General features: G+C 40.1%; 1 protein-coding gene across 1 annotated transcript in view; it reads right to left on the bottom strand.

Moving 5' to 3' along the window:
* The window catches only part of CYFIP2 (cytoplasmic FMR1 interacting protein 2), a 167,636-nt gene that overhangs the window by 113,674 nt on the left and 33,129 nt on the right, over nt 1-20,833 (bottom strand). The window contains exons 4-8 of the mRNA XM_056811521.1: nt 14,853-14,930; nt 13,288-13,389; nt 6,115-6,296; nt 5,413-5,509; nt 3,496-3,624 (exon numbers count right to left, since the gene is read on the bottom strand). Coding sequence (XP_056667499.1) covers nt 3,496-3,624; nt 5,413-5,509; nt 6,115-6,296; nt 13,288-13,389; nt 14,853-14,930 — 588 coding nt within the window. The remainder of the gene's footprint in view (nt 1-3,495; nt 3,625-5,412; nt 5,510-6,114; nt 6,297-13,287; nt 13,390-14,852; nt 14,931-20,833) is intronic.

Genomic DNA, 20,833 nt, shown 5'->3' with positions numbered 1-20,833 from the left:
TAGATTCAGAGATAAAAGAGGGACTTCCTCTTCAAACTCTAATATGCTATAAGATTTTCCAGTGGGCCATTCTCAATGTTGTTAGATTTCAAAAAAGGCCTTTTTTTTTTTCAGTTTCCCCAGGGCATCTTTGGTCAGAAATCATTTTTTTTTAAATAATCTCCCACAGACTGGATTGATTTTCTCTCCTATGCCATTTTATAAGGCCCTGCATAAGATTCATCCCCTATAGGTAATGGTCTTTTTGAAATAAACGAAGAGAAAATGGATAGAATGAAAAAAGGCATTTCCCTCAAAGACAAAACTTTCCTGGGGTAGTAAGAGTACACAAGTTCTCGCTGAAAATCAAAGGAAAAAATTTCTCGATATTTTCTTAAACTATTGGTAAGATATCTCCATCTGGTGGTGGCATAATATAATACACTGACATGGAGAATGTAGGACAGATATTTTTGTCTTAGTATTTGAATTATAATAATAATAATAATAGCTAACATTCATATAACACCTACTATGTTCCAGGCACTGGGCTAATTGCTTTATAACTACTATCCTGTTTGATCCTCACAACAATCCTGGGAAGTAGTTACTGCTATTATATCCATTTTGCAAATGAGGAAACTGGGGCAAAGAGAGGCTAAGTGACTTGCCTAAGGTCACACAGCTTATAATCGGCTGAGGTCACATTTGAACTCAGATCTTCCTCATTCCAGGCCCAGTGATCTATTCACTGTACCATTTAGCTGACCCATATGATTGATTTAAAAGAGAGGGATGAGGGGGCAGCTGGATAGCTCAGTGGATTGAGAGCCAGGCCTAGAGACAGGAGGTCCTGGGTTCAAATGTGACCTCATATATGTCCCAGCTTTGTGACCCTGGGCAAGTCACTTAACCCCCATTGCCTAGCTCTTACCACTCTTCTGATTTGGAACCGTATTGATTCCAAGACAGAAGGTAAGGGTTTAATTAAAAAAAAATAAAAGTGATGAATGAGAAAGATGACTTTAAAAGAAAGATTAAATTTATAGCAGCTCTTTTTTTTTTATACCCTTACCTACACAGTATTGGCTCCAAGGCAGAAGAGTGGTAAGGGCTAGGCAATGGGGGTTAAGTGACTTGCCCAGGGTCACACAGCTGGTAAGTATCTGAGGCCAGATTTGAACCCAGGACCTCCCATCTCTAGGCCTAGTTCTCAATCTCCCGAGCTGCCGAGTTGCCCAGCTGCCCCCTATAGCAGCTCTTTTTGTGGTGGCAAAGAATTGGAAACTAAAGGGATGCCCGTCAATTGGAGAGTGGCTGAAAAAAACTGTAGAATAGGATGGTAATGGAATATTATTGTGCTGCAAGGAATGATGAACAGGAAGATTTCAGAAAGATCTTCATGGACTGATGCAGAGTGAAATAAGCAGAACCAGGAGAACAGTATACACAGTAACTGCAATATTGTGAAACAATCAAATGTGATAGACTTTGCTACTAATAAAAATGCAATGGTCCAGGACAATTCTGAGAGACTTATGAAAAAGAATGCTAGCCACCTCCAGAGAAAGAACTGTGGGAGCAGAAATGCAAATGAAAACATATGAGTTATCACTTGTTTATTTGGTATGTGTTTTAGAGTTTGAGTTTTATAAGATTATTCTCCTATAAAATGAATAATATGGAAATATGTTTTGTGTGATAATACATGTACAATAACCCAGTGGAATTGCTTGTCAACTCTGGGATGGGGGGAGAGAAGAAGAGAGGGATACAATAGGGATCATATGTTTTAGAAAACTTGTGTGGAAATTTGTTATTAAAACTAAAAAAATAATTTAAAGGTGCGTTAAACAGAATGGGGGGGAAAGAGGGTGAAAGAGAAATATTGATAAGGAAATGAACAACAATTTGAAAGCAAAGTTAAGAATTCTGTCTGGTTTAGTTGGAACATCAGGACCCCAGAAAGGCTCTAAAAGAGTGTGCTGGGTAGCTTCTCCTAGTACAATTCAAATAGATTTGGAGAGATGGCCCATAAAGCCAAGCTCAGCTATGGAAATTTTTATGGAGGGAATTGAGATAGAAGAAATGTGCAAGGACTCTCCTATGGAGAGAATGCTCCATAGGATTTTTGAAGAGAGAAAGTCATTGGGCAGGAGAAAATTGGAAAAAAAAAACTGGAATGGGAGTTTAAACAACCATGAAAAACCAGATGAAATGAAATTCTGACAGAGAAGAAACAAATCAAAATGGAAATGAGAAGGTTTTTTGGTTGGAGAATTGGAGAATAGGGTTTGGTGCAGACTTGCTATTTTCGGGGATACTCTTCTTTTTTTTAATTTATTTTTATAATTTTTAAAAACTATTTTCCCTATGGTTACATGATTCATGTTCTCTCCCTCCCCACTCCCAGAGCTGACAAGCAATTGCACTGGGTTATACATGTATTATCACTTGATACCCATTTCCATATTATTCATTTTTGTAATAGAGTCATCTTTTAAAGCCGAACTCCAAATCAAGGGGATACTCTTCTTGAGAAAACTCCCTCTAACAATGCAAACTGGTCCCTTCTTGGCAACTTCCCCTTAGAGAGGCTCCCAGGGCATTGGGAAGTTAAAGGACTTGCCTGAGGTCACAAGGACAAGTTGCATTAGAAGCAGGACAAGAACCTAAGTCTTTCTGACCGAGCCTTCTACTGACCATGCCATGCTGCCTTGAGAAAGAAGGAACAACTGAGTCAAAGTGGAAATGAAAAGAAGATATAATAAATATGAGGTATTCAGAGAAACATGGGAAGCCTTGTACAAACAAGATGTAAAGTAAGGAAAGTAGAACCAGATATGCATAATGACTTCTGTTGTCATTTTTTTGTATCTAGCACAATTTTAGGTACAGGGTAGTTATTGCTGTTGTTCAGTTCTGTCTGACCCATTTGGGGTTTTCTTGGCAAAGACACTGGAGTGGCTTGCCAATTCCTTCTCCAACTCATTTTACAGTTGAGGAAACTGAGGCAAACAGGGTTAAGTGACTAGCCCAAAGTCACAGAGCCAGATTTGAACTCAGGAAGACAAATCTTTCTGACTCCAGGCTCGACACTCTATCCACTATGTCACAATTCAGACTAAAAGACAGGAGAATCTGAATTACCATTTTTAGTCTGAATCACAGAAAGAGCAGAATTCCAAAGATAGTAAAATTTAGATTACAAAAAAGGATTAATCTTGTTTTCAAGGAATTGATAAGGACATATAATTCCTTTTTTTCAGAGGAAAGATGCACTGCAGGTGCTCATCTTAAGTCATCTTCCTTATGTATCTGCCCTTTTTTTTTAAAGTTATTTAACTCTTTTTCTTTAGGATTCTTTGAGGAGGGCAGGTGACTGGGAAGTGACAATGGTAAAAAGAAATGGAAAACATTTAATAAAGTATTTTTAAAAAATGAAAGGAAAGGAAAGGCTAGGAAGGGGGGAAACACAAGGCAAGATTATATATGATCATATAATAAACCTTTTACCTTAAGGAGCATGTGCTTCTCACTGGGGGTTAGGTACATCTTATTCTCATAGTAATCCACACAGATGTTGACGATGTCAGCCAGCAGCTCCTCATAGCCTGGGATTACCTCCAGTTGCTGATGAAGACACTGAAGAAAGCACCCACACAGAGTTAAACACACATACAACCATTGCTCCTTTCCATCCAGGACTTTCTGTCCTGTGCAAGCTGATCTGCCTCTGGAACATGACAATGGGAAGCCTCCAGTGGGGCGTGAGAGAGCTGAGAATCTGGGGAGCTGCAGGCAGCCCTGCTCCACCATGACAATAATACAAGTATTGGCTAGAGGAGGCAGGAAACCAGATCATCAAGTGTTTCAGCACCATCCTTTAAAAGGACTAGTGGAGCTTGGCAGGAATCCCCATGAATGGGCATTGCTGGGGGTATCCAATGTCAGCATCTGGATGAGACAACAAAAGAGCTAGTGTTTTGGGAACGAAATGATTTCTCTTCCCAACTTCAAGCTGTACAGGTATCCCTTCTACTCTGAGACTTTCCCCATCACAATTTCAATTGATTGCAAGTCAGCAAAAGAAATTAAATGAGCATTTGGGGGGAATTTTGTGGAAGCTGTGGAAGACACTCAAAGGTTAGCAGGTATCACAAAAAAGCTTTAGAAACTATATAGCCTATGACAAAATATCTCATAAAGGAAAAAAATCACTTAAACAAACAAACCTTACCTTCCATTTTAAAATCATTATTGTGCATTGATTCCAAGGTTGGAGAACAGCAAAGTCTAGACAATGGGGGTTGTGACTTATCTAAGGTCACCTAGCTAGGAAGCATCTGAGATCAAATTTGAACCCAAGACCTCCGATGTCTAGGCCTGCCTCTTAATCTGGGCCACTTCAGTGCCCCCAAAATTCAGACTTCTTTTTTTGGTACAAAGGAAGGGACAAAAAGGTTTTATATGTATTTTCCAGACTGTGGGGGTGCCATGCCAGTGACCCCTAAGATGTGGAAGGGTTACCTGTATTATCCAGCTACCTGAAGGCAAGATGGACAATGCCAACCCAAGATATTTGAGCATGACAGCTTTAAAAAGAGAATGGCTATTCTCAATCTTGCATATGAGGTCCACTGTTCTGCCTGCTGACATGTCACTAAAGGCAGCTTGGGATGAGTGACATGTAGGTCAGAGTGGTTGTTCAACTCCAGTCTCAGGCAGGTACTGGCTATATTACCCTGGACAAGTCACTTATTCACTACCTGTTTTCTCATCTATAAAATGGGGATAATAATAGCATCCTATTTTAGGAGTTGTTTTGAGGAGAAAATGAAGCAGAAGGCCCAAGCTAGCTGCCATGCACCTACAGCCAGAAAATAGATAGAAGAGGATACCAAAAGCTAACTTTTGGTAGAAACAGAATGCTGAAATCATGGTGGGGTTGACCTACTGACCATTTCTTTGGTTTTACAGTAGCTTAGGAAAATGATAGAAAATGTTAAAAGCTTATGGGTAGGGGGCAGCTGGGTAGCTCAGTGGATTGAGAGCCAAGCCTAGAGATGGGAGATCCTAGGTTCAAATCTAGCCTCAAACACTTCTCAGCTATGTGACCCTGGGCAAGTCACTTGACCCCCATTGCCTAGCCCTTACCACTCTTCTGCCTTGGAACCAATACACAGTATTCATTCCAAGATGGAAGGTAAGGGTTTAAAAAAAAAAGCTTATGGGAAATTAAGTTGGGGAAGAGATGATGTGTGTGACCCAGGACTAGGCTAGTCAATGACAACAAGTCATCCCATTCTTTGCATGATCTCCATTCCCCAGCTGACCCCAAGTGAGCATTCCCGAGAATGCAAATGAGCAGGGAGGGAGGAGGGGGGAGAAAAGAGGGGAAGAAGAGAGAGGATGGGGAGCCAGGGCTGTCACCTGTGTGATCCTGTTATGGTTTGCCAGGAACATGGAGAGGTTCTGAGACTCCTGGATAGACTGTGGGTCCGCCATCTTCCTCAGGAACTGGGCTGCTCTGAAATACAGAAAATCCCTTCAGGACCCTTCCTTTCCTCCTGACCTGACCCAGAAGCTTTTCGCCCTTTGTGTTTGGGTTAAAATGAAAGGTTGACTTTAGGTGTCTTGGGTTTCCTCAAGCAGAAGTAAAGCATTATTGGCTCTTTTTTATGTATGAAACAACTCCTTCAAGGGCCCAGTTAGCTATGCCTTCTCAGGTCCCATCTCCCCCCAGATTTAGATTGTGTCTAAATGACATATTCTGGGGGCAGCTGGGTAGCTCAATGGACTGAGAGTCAGACCTAAAGATGGGAAGTCCTAGGTTCAAATCTGAGCTCAGATACTTCCCAGCTGTGTGACCCTGGGCAAGTCACTTGACCCCCATTGCCTAGCCCTTTGCCACTCTTCTGCCTTGGAACCAATACACAGTATTGATTCCAAGATGGAAGGTAAGAGTTTAAAAACATTTTTTTAAAAAAGACATATTCTGCAAAGCTCTGAGAGACCAGCCCCCCTTCCCAAGAGCTCCCCAAAACTCAGGCTGGGGACCCCATTGAGAGATTTGGATGCAGCCTTCTCCCTGACTGGAAAGGAGGGTGAAACTTTGGGGAGAGGCTCCCTGACCTCTTATAGGCAGAATGGTCATTCTTGACACTGCATTTCATATTCTTCAGCTCATCCAGGACAGCAAACATGTTGATGAACTTGCCCAGGGTCAGGAGGTAAGCCTCAGAGACGAAGTCCTTCCTCCTCTCTGTGTGGCACAGTCTCTTCACCTCGCTGCAGAACCGCTCGATGGCCTTGCGCTGGAAGGCAAAGCAAGAGAGGCTAGAGAGGATGAAGACCAGCTGCCCTCACCAACAGGCGTTTCCCAACTCCTTAACTCCATAGAGTTGTTGTGAAAATCAAATGAGATAATATATGAAAAGTGCTTTGCAAACCTTAAAACAAATAAATGTGAATTCTTATTGTCCCAGACTTGGGATTCCATTAATTCCTGGTGAGAAAACTCTCTTACTTTGCAACTTATTGTCTTACAGGGTTATTCTTATTCATTTGACTTCCCCTTCTTAAAATGTCCATTCCTTCCCTCTATTCGCCAAACCTTTTCCTACCCACCTTTCAAGGTCCAGCTCAAATTTTATTCCCTTCCCTTGGCAACTCCAGCCCATGATGACTCTGCCTTCTTTGGGTGCCCAACATTCTGAAGTCCTAGCTCACAGATACAGAATTGGACGGGACCTTAGAAATCCTTTAATCCATCTAACCATGGGAAAATTTTCTGAATTAATAAATTAAATAAAAGAAAAGAAAACATTATCCTTTAATCCGAGTCCCTCATTTTATAGATGAGGAGACTGAGACCTACGGAAGTTAAATGACTTGCTCAAGGTCAAACAAGTGGGCAGGACCAGAAATCACACCTACCACATCTAACTCCAGACCCTTCATTCTCTCGGGTATGTGTTTGTTATGTGTTTGTCTCTTTTACTTCCTCTCACCTGTAAACTCTGGTAGGCTTCTCTAGAATATCACCTCCCAATGACTACATCAGCAACTAAAGGGCTCAGTAGATTCAGTAATTAGTTGATTAAACCAAGAATTTTGGTTAAGTTTAATGGAGAAAGGAGAGACACAATAGTAACAGATATTTATAGAGAGGCTTAAAGTTTTCAAGATGGTTTGCAAAAAGAATGCCATTGGGACCTCACAGCAACCCAATGAAGCAGTTCTAATCTTTTTCTTGTGTCTATTTTACAGATTAAGTGACTTGCTTGTAATCAAATAGGTGGGATTTGAATTCAGGTTTTCCTAACTAGGAGTCCAGTGACTTCCTATAAGTAAACAGCCTTCCAGGAACAGCTGGGTGGCTCAGTGGATTGAGAGCCAGGCCTAGAGATGGAAAGTTGTGGGTTCAAATATGATCTCAGATACTTCCTAGCTGTGTGACCCTGGGCAAGTCACTTAACCCCCATTGCCTAGCCCTTACCACTCTTCTGCCATAGAATCAATACACAACATTGAATCTTAAGGCAGAAGGTAAGGGTTAAACAGAAAAATAAAAAAAGGAAATAGCCTTCCCCTAGATATCATTCTTTGATATGTCTCATTTCCCACTACTATAAGGTAAGTTCCTTGAGGTGTGAAATTAGTATTTGTTACCCTCAAAAATTACAATCCCCATGTGTCAAAGTTGGGACATTAATTCATTGCTGGTGGAGTTGTGAACTGATCCATCCATTCTGGAGGACAATTTGGAACTGTGCCCAAAGGGCGATAAAAGACTGTCTGCCCTTTGATCCAGCCATAGCACTGCTGGGTTTGTACCCCAAAGAGATAATAAGGAAAAAGACTTGTACAAAAATATTCATAGCTGTGCTCTTTGTGGTGGCAAAAAATTGGAAAATGAGGGGATGTCCTTCGATTGGGGAATGGCTGAACAAATTGTGGTATATGTTGGTGATGGAATACTATTGTGCTCAAAGGAATAATAAAGTGGAGGAATTCCATGGAGACTGGAACAACCTCCAGGAACTGATGCAGAGTGAAAGGAGCAGAACCAGGAAAACATCGTACACAGAGACTGACACACTGTGGTACAATCGAACGTAATGGACTTCTCCATTAGTGTCAATGCAATATACCTGAACAATCTGTAGGGATCTATGAGAAAAAACATTATTCACATTCAGAGGAAAAACTGTGAGAATAAAAACACCCAGGAAAGGCAACTGCTTGACTACAGGGGCCGAGGGGATATGATTGGGGATGTAGACTCTAAATGAACATCCTAGTGCAAATACCAACATCATAGAAATGGGTTCTGATCAAGGACACGTGATACCTAGTAGAATCACGCATCAGCTATGGGAGGGATGGCGGGAAGGGAGGGAGGAAAAGAAAATGATTTTTGTATCCAAGGAATAATGTTTGAAATTGATCAAATAAAAATAATGTTTAAAAAAATTATAATTCCCAGCAAAAACTACAATTCCCAGAACCCCAATCACTTCCTGTTGTTACATGCTGGTGTAGACAGGATATAAATTGGGTGGACTTGGGTGTCTTGGGCTCTTTCCTTCCTGGGGTGGCTTTGGTGGAATGGGCCTTTTTGAGTGGGTAGATTAGCTTGGGCACATGGTTTTATTTTGTTGAATAATTACCTTTTTTATTCCTTTACTTCTAGTGATTATTAATAAATCTTATAAAATATATTTCAAGTTACTATATATTGATTTTAATTTTACAGAGGGCAAGGATATCTCACTTTTGTATGCGTATTCCTAATGTTTTGGGCAGCTGGGTAGCCCAGTGGATAAAGTAGAATCAGAGAGACTCATCTTCCTGAGTTCAGATATGGCCTTAGTGTATAATTGCAAATCTGTTACCCTAAAAAAGAACTATATTTCCCGGGATCCCACTGACTTCCTGTCATTACGTACTTCCTGTAGACAGGGGATATTAAGCAGGGACATGGAGGGTCCCACCTCTTTACTTCCTGTCCCAAGCTTGGTGCTGGTAAGGCAGGCATTTGAACTGGCTGATCAGCCATAGGCACGTGGTTTTTATTTTGTATCCTCTTTATTCCTTGATTTCTAATGATCATTAATAAATCTCCTAAAATATAATATTTTATTATTGAGATTTAATTTTAATTTTTATATTTTTGGCAACCAGAAGGGATGAAAAAAAATTCTCAATTTTTTAGAAATAGCCTAGATAAATTTTTTTAAGCCACATTTCTCCTGCCAAGGCTTTTCACACACACACACACACACACACACACACACACACACACACACACACACACACACATACCTCTCCCGCAAATTCTGAGAAACTCCAAACTCTCTTCATAGCTGCTGCTTTACTTCTGCTGTCCCCACCTTTTGCCTGGTCACCCTCCTTAATGGCCGGGCTATTTTTAGTCAGGGGACTCTTGGCAAAGAAGAGATAAGCCTCTTCTCTCACCCATCTGCTTGAGCCCGAGTTCCTCATTCCTCACTGCTGCCTATCCTGCTTGCTCCTAGTCCTGCTCCTGCTCCTGCTCCTGCTCCTTCTCTGGCTTTGGCCCCAGCCCCAACTTTGTTCATGCTGGTAGCTGCTGCTGTATCTTCAGAACTCACAAGCTTGGAGCATACCTCTCAGGGAAACTGGTAAAAACCACAGTGTATTTTCATTAGGCAATGATTAGCCTCCTAACTCCCTGTCCATATGGCAGGAGAAACAAATTTGCTCCCTAGTGTTTTACCTCAGGGGGAATGGGGAAGGAAGGAAGTTACTCTTCCAAACAGGAAGTAAAAAAAAATTCCAAGCCTGGGGCACTCTTTGAAAGAGCAGTATATTACCTATTTCAAACAGCTTCCAGCTTTGTTTTTTTCATGAGTGCACTGATTGTTTTTACTTAGCTTGCCTGAGATTCAGGGGAGAAATTCATCTCCCTACAACTCTTTGCCATTTGGGCCTGTCCAGTCTCTAAGATTCATTCAGTTTGAGATCCCTCAACCCCATGTTCTCTCTTGATATGGGAAATACCACAGTTCTGACAAAAGGAATATGAACGGATAGAGAAAGGAATTTTAAAGAGACTGGAGGTGAAAATTTTGAACCTTTTCAGACTCCATTGCTTTATGAAAGTCTCTGTATTTTATTGTATTTTGCTGATTGTCTGCTTTAAGATTTAATTCTGTTGTTTTAAATTCATATATTAATGTATTCAATACTATTCTATTACATTGAATCAGCTTAATCTACTGTTTCTAACTATTACTTTTCCTCTATAACTACTGAACAAAATATTGTAAAATATTGTAAAAGTCCATAAACAGCTTTTTTTTTCCATTTTGCATTTTTTTAATTGTCACATAGATGATGGATGAACTCAATCTGGGTAATAACCTTAGAAAAATTTAATGAGCTAAGAATTTAAATGATAATTCTAAGGGGACTTCAGAAATAATTTTAATTAACTAGTGGTTTCTGAATGGATGACTTTTTATATTTATATTATAAAGAATGTTGTATTAAAGGTAGAGAAACAAAGAAATGTTCCTACCAAGGTGTTTCTATGAAGCAGGAAACCAAAAAGAGCTCCTGAAAAACTCTTCAGTTTGATTTACTTCCACTAGAACAATCTAGATTTCTTGGTGATGTTCTAGATCCAAATAAGTTTTACTTTGTTTAAAAATATATCTGCCAAGTTTGAAAGATTTGCTACATCTGTAAAAATTGTGACAAATATCCATCAGTTCAAAGGCGTTTTTTTGTCGTATAGTAACTTATATGAAATATGATAGGAGGTTTATTTGCTATTGTAATCAACTGGGCTATTGTGAATTTGGAGGACTTTGGTACTTCTTTGAATGTGCATTATCAACTGTATTACTGTTTTATTCTGAAAATCATTTGTATACACACAGTGGTTAAGTTAAAAAGGAAATAGATCTCTTTTTTTTGGTGAGAAACCTTTGTATTCTACCTCTCCTTAGCTGACATAGTGTGTCAATGATTGTAAGCTATATATTTTTTATTTTTAAAACTCTTATTTTTGTTTTTCCTTGCATGTGCAATATAGTATCTGAGTTTTAGTTTTTCTCTCCTTTTTGTATTTGAAGCACATGTCAATAGTACTGAGAAGATTTTTCTTTTTTTTTCATTTTGCAGTAATATAAGTTTAAAATATATTTGTTCTAATATTAATACATACCCCAAAAGCTTTAGACTATAAAAATGATGCCATTGATTGTTTAAAAAAATTGTGGGACTTTGCTTAATGATTTTGTCTGATTCCAGGAGAAGGGAATACAAAAAAAGCACAGTGCCAAAGAAGCACAAAGCTAAACTTCATAGTGCCAATCAAGCACAAGGGCAAAGAGACCAACCAATCCCAATGGAATTGATGGAATTTTGAGCCAAGACAAGAGGACTTGAACTTGTTTGGGGTTCTAGGTTGCCGCTATTTTGTCATATATCAAAGGCAGATCTTCCTTATCCTACATTCTATCAAGTATCTAAAATCTGACTCCTACGTGGCTCCAATAATCTAGTCCCTATTCTGTCTTTCATTGTGTGGCAAAACTTTCTGTAGTACTGGCTGCTGATTGGGTAAATGCATAATTGCTTAAATCACTTTAATTGGGCCCTGATTCAAGGACCTGTTATAGGTTTATTTTTCCTTTACTTAAAATTTTTACACATAAGACTCTGATAGTCTGTATTTCATCCACAAATTATTTTCTCTTTTATTTGGATTTTTTTGGATGTTTTTGATTTCTCTTGCCAATTGATTCATATACCTCATAACTCAGTCATGCATTCCTAAGTGATCCCATGTTTTTCAACACCCTCTTCAGGGAGGAATATATTATTATTATTATTCTAAATTGCAAAGTTTAAATTTTTTGAGAGTAATTTTAGGATAAGAAACATGCTACTTCTCCGAATCCAGAAAGTAAATTGTTTGGATAAGGCACCCCTGCACCAGAAGATCCAGAGTGAACTTTGGCATGTGGTGATTTGAACTATGTAGGATTGAATGCATTTGATTTTATGTATACTCTTATGCCAAAGGGGACTGCCCCCTAACTGGCTTTTTGTCAATGCACCTAGCAATCATTGGTTTTGTTCTCTTTTTCTTTTATCCCTAAATTATTGTAATTTCAAAGTTGGTTATGTTTACAAGATCCATTGGAGAGACTAGTCTTCCATGGGTCTCAGCAGGGAATGTATAATTGAAAATCTGTTACCCTAACAAAGAACTACATTTCCCAGGAGCCCACTGACTTCCTGTCATTCAGTACTTCCTGTAGACAGGGGATATTAGGTGGGGATGTGGAGGGTCCCACCTCTTTACTTCTTATCCCAAGATTGGTGGTGGTAAGGTGGGCATTTGAACTGGCTGATAAGGCAGGGGCTTTATTTTGTATCCTCTTTATTCCTTGATTTCTAATGATCATTAATAAATCTCCTAAAATATAATATTTTTATTACCGAGATTTTGTTTTCATTTTTACATCAGACACTTAATTGCTATGTGACCCTTGACAAGTCAATTAACCTTATTTGCCTCAGTTTCTTCATGTGTAAAATGTGTTGGAGAAGAAAATGGCAAACCACTCCATCTTCTTTGCCAAGAAAACCCCAAATGAGGTCACAAAAATTTAGACATGACTTAAAAACAACTAAATATCATTACTTCTCTTGTTATTTCTCCTTGTAGATGAGTAGATATGATAATAAATATAATTCTAATCATATTTGAAGGTTTGCAAAGTACTTTAGGATCATGAATTTAGAGCTAGAAAAGAGTTCCTCTAATCCAATTTACTTATCCTATAAATGAAGAAATTGAAGCCCAGAGAAATTAGGTGAATTGCCTAAGGTCACAGAGACAGGAAGTGGTGGAGCCTGAATTTGAAACTAGATCCCCTGATTTCAAATTTCGTTCTCTTTCTACTGCACCAAGCTGCTTTCTTCCTAACAACATTATGTAGAAGGTTATAAAAAACGTTTTGCAGATGAGGAAATTGAGCCTCAGAGATTTGCATATGACTTGCATGGTCATACAGCTAGCTCTGAAGTGGTGCAATGGAGGGGGAATTCAGGCTCAGGTCTCCTGACTCCAAGTTAGTTATGTTCTCTATGTTATATAGTTATATAATTATGCCACATTGCCTACTGATAAAGGGTGGGCACTTCCAAGGTAGTGAGGGTATGTAAGGTGGCAGGAACTTAACCCTTATCTTTTGAATAAGAAGAGATTCTTTGAAGATCCCACCTTCCAGATCATGTACTTACCTGAAAGTACATGAACTTCATCAGTTTGGTGACTTCTGGCTCCAGGACCTCCACTGTCTTCTCATAGATCTCTACACGATTTGGTTGCTCATTACATTTTACCTGTGGGAGGAAAGGAGACTGTGCAGTAATACATGTTTTGGTGATAATACAGGGATAGAAAACTCTGGCTTGGTTGAAGACTGGATAGATCCTTCAGAAGACTAGTGGAGACATAAAATAACCATTTCCAAGAATTTCATCCTCTTTCTTCCTTCTGTCCTGACTCTATGCCCATCTCTCTCTCCTATCTGGGATGGCTTTCTCTTTTAGTCTCACTACCATTCCCAGTGACCACCCGTTTTATCCCATAAAAATTGATGGGCAAGGAATAGATTCTGGCTGGGTACATGAAGGGCAAAGTCCAAAGGTATGCTGGTAAATATTCAATAACCAGCTCTCTAGGAAAAAAATATATGCATGACACACTTTTAAATTTAAGCTGGGGGTCAGTTGGATTGCTCAGTGGATTGAGAGTCAGGACCAGAGACAGGAGGTCCTGAGTTCAAATATGGCCTCAAACACTTTCTAGGTATGTGACCATGGGGAAGTCACTTCACCCATATTGCCTAGCCCTTACCACTCTTCTGCCTTAGAACCAATACCCAGTATTGATTCTAAGACTGAAGGTAAGGGTTTAAAAAAATTTTTCAAGCTGCATTATTAACATTTTCTCTATCATTTTCTTAAGTGTGGACAAGAAAAACATTGTTTTATTTTATTTATATATTTAAATAATATTTATTATCAATTTACTTGATCAAATAAATTTTTACTTTTTTTCATTTGTAGAGTTGGCCAATTTCCAAAATGTAAAAGTTCATGTTGAAAATTTAAACAACTGGCTCTTGAGAGATAATTCAAGCTGGTTTCATCACATCCATGGATCCCCACTGTCCCACTCTAAGATTTAAAGATGGAAGAGAGTAGATCAGTCATAGTTCAAACCTCTGGTTTTCCCAATAGGAAATGGAGGCCCTGGGAGAAGTGAACAGACTAGATGAAGGTCACTTCTCAGTGATCCTTCTACCAGGTCACACTGCCTGACCCAGAGGAAAACATGGTCCCACATTAGGAACAGGTAACATGTGGGGAAGAGCAACAAGGAGAATTCATTAATGACAAAAATATTCTATTTAGTCTTTGTGCCTCAAAATTCAGCTCTCTATGACCCATAAGTATTGACTTGATAAATCAAGATAGCAGATGACACAGTAGAGAGAAAGCCAGTCCTAGAGTCATGAGGTCCTAATTTCAAACCTGTCCTCAGACTCTTCTTAGCTAGGTGAACCTTGGCCAAATCACTGCCTCTCTTCGAGATGCATTTTTCTCATCTGGAAAATGAGAAGATTGGAAGACTCCTTCAAGCTCTAAATTCTATAAATTTCTCTCTAAACCTCTATGAACTCCTCCACCATCTAGGAAGAAAGAAATAGGACTATTTCTTGGTGTAACCCATTAGATAGCAGCATCCACTGAAGGGTGAAGAAAGGGAGAAGAGGACCAGATTCCAGGAAGCTTCTTACCTGGGGGATGGCCCGGGAGCAGCTTCTCCAGGTATAAAGCATGACTGCATATTCATGTCCTTCCTCCAACATTTCATTCTGAAAAAAAAAAGAGAGAGAGAGAGAGATAAATGTCCATGTCCTGGGGACTCTAGATAACTGTAAGAAGTAATTCCTGCTTCCCCAGACTCTAAAAGAGGGCACTAAATCCCTGTTCAGAACCCAGATTAATCCCTAAATGAATTCTAATTTCCAATTCAACTAAAATTCAGCACAAATATGAAGATTACAGGAAGCTGAATTGTTCCTCTTCCTACCATCTCCACACCATGGCTTTGCAGATTATGTGAATACAGGTTATCATCTCTACCTCCTTCCTACTAGAACCTTGGATTCTACTCCTGGAACTACCTTAGGCTAAGACAGGTAATCTTTCACTTTATTTTCTTAGATCTAGGTCTCCATCTCATTTCCTGGTCTTCTCAAAGCCATGTCTTCAGGGTAAGTACCTCCCTTTCCATACCCAGACACATTTATATCCCCTTTTTTAAAAATAATTTTTAAAATATATTATCTTCCCCCATTATTAGAATGGAAGCTTCCTGAGGTCAGAAGCTATCTTGTTTATTTATATTTGTATCTCCAGCACTACTTTGCACATTTGGCACAAAGTAAGTGTTTAATAAATGCTCATTTGTTCTCTCTCTCTCTCTCTCTCTCTCTCTCTCTCTCTCTCTCTCTCAACTCATTCATTCAACTTTCTCTCCCTCCCCCTACCTACCTTTCTTCCTATCTACCCATTTATTTCATCCAACTATCTCCCTCCTATATATCATCTACTAGCTAGCTATCCATAGTGTGGCTGTCAAGTCACACTTGCATCTGAAAGCAGCTGATACAGCTACAAACTATTCTGTGGATTATTTTTTGATTTGTGATCATAAAAAGAGATGTGAAATGTTGTAGTGGACAGATAGTTGTCTAAGAGACAGTAAAACCAAGTTTCAAGTCCAGCCTCTGACACAGACCCACTGTGTGATCTTGGGCAAGTCAATTAAATTCCTAGTGTGCCTGACAACTCTCTAAGCCTATAAATTGCAGAAGACTAACTAATCTGCATTGGAAGGTGGGAGAAAACTATGCCAGTGAAATCATAGGTCTGGTGAATAATAATAAACTCCAGAAAATGCTCCTATTTCGGCAGACATCAGCTATTGATATTCTTTATACCAATTTACCTATCTATTCCCTCCCATCTCTAGTTCTGACTCTGTGGACTTCAACCCCATACCTCAGCTGCAATCTCACTCTGGAACCTCCTTCAGCAGTCAGGGTTTTCTTACTCTGGAGCTTCCATTACCCAAGTGAGTTTCTCATTCTCTCTCTGATGAGTTCTTCCTAGGGCTTCCATTTTAATCTTCATTCCCCTTTCATCGCTGCTTCTGACTTTCCAGACTTCAGTATTATGCCTCAAATACAGTCTCCCTCAGTACCTGGGGCCTCCTCACATCTATCCCTAGCCTTTTCATCTTGAAACATCCCTCTGCCATATTGGCCTTCTCCAATTGGCGAGTTCTTCTGGGGAAAGGGGAAAGTGCCTAGGGCAGCCTCATCTTCCTCCCAGCTAAAGACTCTGACATTAAACTTCTGCAGAAGTACCTTTCTTTCCCATTTCCACTATACCTGCTTCATCTCCCTTTCATGTGTTGTCTTCTCCCATTAGAGTGTAAGATCCTTGAAAGACTCACTTTACTTAGCTCGTATTTGTATTCTCAGTACTTGGCACAGTGCCTGGCACATAATAAATGCTTAATAATAGTTAGTTGCCTATCTGCCTACCATTATAAGTAGTTTATATGTAGCTAATTGTGTGTGTGGGGTGGTAGTGATTAGGTTTTCTAAACAACTCTACTTTCTAAAGGAAATGTTGACTAGAATCAAACTTTAAAACTTTAAATTCCCACCTTAGGTTCTAAAAAATGGAAAGGAAAGGGAAGGGGAGGGAAAGAAAGGGGAGGGAAGAAAAGAGAAAGGAAGGGGAGGGGGAGGGGAGGGAAGGTATGGAGTGGGAAGGGAAGGGGAGGGAAGGAAAGAAAAGGGAAGGGAAAGGAAGGGGAGGGAAGAGAAGTGGAGGGAAGGAAAGAAGAAAAGGTAAAGGAAGGGGAGGGGAGGGAAGGTATAGAGGGGAAAGGAGGAAGGAAGGAAGAAAGAAAGGAAGGAAGAAAAAGGATGGAGAGAGGGAAGGAAAAAAAAACAGGCTTTCTACTAAGACCACAGAAGAGCAGCTGGTAGAATAAGACTCAGCCAAGCAGGCATCCTTCTACCATCTGCAACCAGAGTTCATATCAGAAAAGGGAACTGATGATGAGAGATGCTTTTTTCCACTCAATAGCACTTACTGCTTCCCCTCCCCCAATTACTTCCACCTCTTCACTCCCCTAGCAGGGTAGGTCATCACATCTAAGCTGGGGTTGTTGGGAGGAGGCTCTGGATTTTCCATGTGTATAAAGAATGAAGAAGTGCTTCTGCAGGGCTAGAGCTGTCTGGGCTAATTGTTTTGCTTCACTGCATAGGTGGATGAGAGGACATGTATTTTCTTTTGAATGACATGTTCTGATTTCTGACACTGAAGGTTCCCAAGGATCCTCCATTTCCTTTAATTATTTAGATCATAGTCTTGGTGGGCCCTTGGCTAATACTCAACTGAGCACTTTGTCATGAGCCATATTGTATCCATCTCTAATTGTGTTGGATGACAGTCTCGTCTCATCTCCCTTATTATCATTGTAAGCTAGGTAGGCCAATCCTAAGGATATAGGATAGAGAACTAAAAGGAATCTTAGATATCATGCAACCCAACTCCCTGATTTTATACATGAGGTCAAGAGAAATTAAGTGACTTGTCCAAGGTCACTCAGGAGCAGAGCTACTGGGATTCAATCCAAGCCTTTTGTCTTATACTTCCCTGACATCCAAACAAGAGAAACATGGTATAGGACCAGAAGAGGGCCAGTTTTACAGTTAGGAATAGTTAGTAGTTCCAAGCAAGCCATAAAGAAAGTTTTGATAAAACTGAGGTCTATTTCAGTGTTGATCTATTTCATTTGGTTGTGGTGTTCCCCCCCCCATTCATCAAAATAAACAAGTGTAAAATCCATGATCCCAAAGCACAATAAATATCCATGACCCTGTAGAAAAATGAAGTCATTTGCATACTTCCTGGGGAATAGAGAAAAGGGAAAGGCATAAACATTTATTCAGTGCCCACAATGTATCAGACAGCAGGTAGGTGGTGCAGTTGATAGAATGTCAGGCCTGGAGTCAGGAATTCTCATTTTTGTGAATTCAAATCTGATATCAAACATATACTAGCTGTGTGACCTGGGGCAAGTCACTTAACCCTATTTGTCTTATTCTCCTCATTGATAAAATGAGGTGGAGAAAAAATGACAAATGACTCTAGTCTCTTTGTTAAGAAAACCCCAAATGGGGTTGTAAAGAGTCAAACAGGACTGAAAAATGACTGAACAACAACAAATGTGTCAGGCACTGAACTAAGCCCCTTAATCACATTATCTCTTTTACAGTTTGGTCAAACTGGTTTTGTAGATGCGTGAATTTCTTTTGCATTATTTCCAACTTTTCCTCCCAGAAGGCTTCCATCTTTTTGGTCATTTCTGATTCAAATTCTTCATAGGTTTGTGGAGAGTTTCCATTTCCTTTGGAAGGTTTTGGAGCATTTTCTTTTATATTATCTTCTGTCTGCTCTGTATTTTGTATTTTGGCTCCATAGAATGTGTCCAAAGTCGCCCCTTTCTTCTTATTTTTCTTGGTATTTTGGGGCTTCTGTGGTTCTGTGGAGTTTGCCATTTCTGAATGTGGAGGATTAGTTTTTCTTGTCTCTTTCTGGTGTTCAGAGGCTTTAGTCCTGGGCAGATAGTTCTATGAGCTTTCCCTGGATTAAACTGAATATGCCTCACTGGAACTGGAATGGAAGGGTCGGACCACGAGGCCACACTCTCCCCCCGGCTCGCTTTCCGGAAGTTGCCTTCAGAATCGCTGGCCGTGAGGCTGTTTCGTCGGCCTGCGGGGGGATGGGCTACAGCTTTCCCAAGCTCCGGGCAAGGACTTTCACTGAGACTTGGATAGCAGGATCCAGCCCGTGAGGCTGTCTTGCCCGCCCTGAGGGTTGCTGTTGTTTCGACCAGCTCTCTGCAGCGGAAGCCCCAGGCAGTAACTTTCACCGGGACTGTAGAAGGCCCTGAGGGTTCTGCTCTGAGCCTTGGACTCTGCGCTCCTACCCCTGAGGTCCGAGTGATCTCGGGTTCTGGCTTTTAAGGGGAGCCGTACCTTTTGAACCGGGTCCAGGTCCAGGAGGAGGGTTCCCAGGGTCTGTGCTGTTAATCGTTTTGAATTTCGGCGCCTTAGGAGCTTATCGTTTGAGATCGGTTGGGAAGGGTTTTCAGGAGATCTGAGCTTTAGCTTTCTCTAAGCCGCCATCTTAACCGGAAGTCCCAATCACATTATCTCATTTGATCACCACAACCTGGTGAGGTAGGTAGGTGCCATTATGATCTCCATTTACAGTGGATGAAATTGAGACAGACAGGGGTTAAGTGACTTGCCCTGGATCCTACAGGTAGTAAAGGTCTGAGGTCATATTTGAACTCCCATCTTTCTGATTTCTGGTCCACTATTTACTCTAACCACTTTATCCACTGCCTTTGGACCAAGACCTTGGGAGTCTTTAGTTTCTGTGATATACAAAGAGTAAAGATAATGGGTATTGGGGAAAAAACCCATGTGAAGGGTACTTAAATGGTCAGGTATCTTCACGCCATGCATACAAATAGTATTTGGATCCACTTGGAAAGTTTCAGGTCACTGGCTTTGGCCTTTGCCTCTATGAAATTCCCCTAAATCATCCCTCAAAGCTTCATCAGGGGTTGAGGATGACCTTAGGGGTCTCAAAGGCTGTGCCCATAGCACATGAGGTATGCCAGAAGCCATAATCTAGAAAAGAATCAAAGGCTGGAAAAAAAGCCCATCTGTCAGTCATATGAAGACCTGCCTGACTAAGGGCAGAGAAGGTTTGTCACCAAGTGATGATTTATTTGGGAACTCAGTAATTCATGGCAACTAAGATGCAGAGGGGCTGTGAGCCATCTTTATGATGAGGAGCTCTGCAACAGTGAAATTAGGGATTTTTTTTAACACCCTTACTTTCTGTTTTGGAATCAACACTGTGAATTGGTTCCAAGGCAGAAGAGTAGGAAGGGCTGGGCAATGGGGTTAAGTGATTTGCCCAGGGTCACACAGCTAGGAAGTGTCTGAGGACATATTTGAAACTAAGACTTCCCATCTCTAGTTCTAGCTTTCAAACCACTGAGACACCTAGATGCCCCCCAAATTATGGATTCTTAAAAGTATTGAAGTTTTCCCTAACTTTTTTTTTTAGGTGGAAGACCTTATACAATGTCAAGTTTTGTTTTGTTTTGTTTTTTTCTATTTTGGTTAGTTTTGATCAATTCCCCCTGCCCCCATTCTTTGTTTCTTAGATCTAAGAGGTGATTCTCTGAGAGGGATGGGAGCAGAGACACACTGGAAAATATAGGTGATATAAAATAAAGCAGCAATAAAACTTTATTTTAAAAATAAGCCATGGTCTCAGAAAACAAAACTAGGAGTAATTAGTAGGAGTTGCAATAAAGCAGATCTTGGCTTAATATATAGAAGATAAAAGAGTAAAAATTTTTAAAAATGAAAACAAGCCAAAAAATTGAAATAAGCCTTGATTGTGTGCTTTATGTCAGGTGTTAGATAAACTGCCCACTCAAGAAACAGTTTTTAAACCCTAATGCAAATATTAACAACATAGCAATGGGTTCGAATCAAGAACACATGGAATACCCAGTGGAATCACGCGTTGGCTATGGGGGGTTGGGGGGAGGAAAAGAAAATGATCTTTGTCTTTAATGAATAATACTTGGAAACAATCAAAT

This window comes from Monodelphis domestica, chromosome 1 (genome assembly GCF_027887165.1).
Source record: "Monodelphis domestica isolate mMonDom1 chromosome 1, mMonDom1.pri, whole genome shotgun sequence".
Classification (NCBI taxonomy): Eukaryota; Metazoa; Chordata; class Mammalia; order Didelphimorphia; family Didelphidae; genus Monodelphis; species Monodelphis domestica.
The sequence above is the reverse complement of the archived record's forward strand: the minus strand, read 5'-3'. Positions and strand labels throughout refer to the sequence as shown.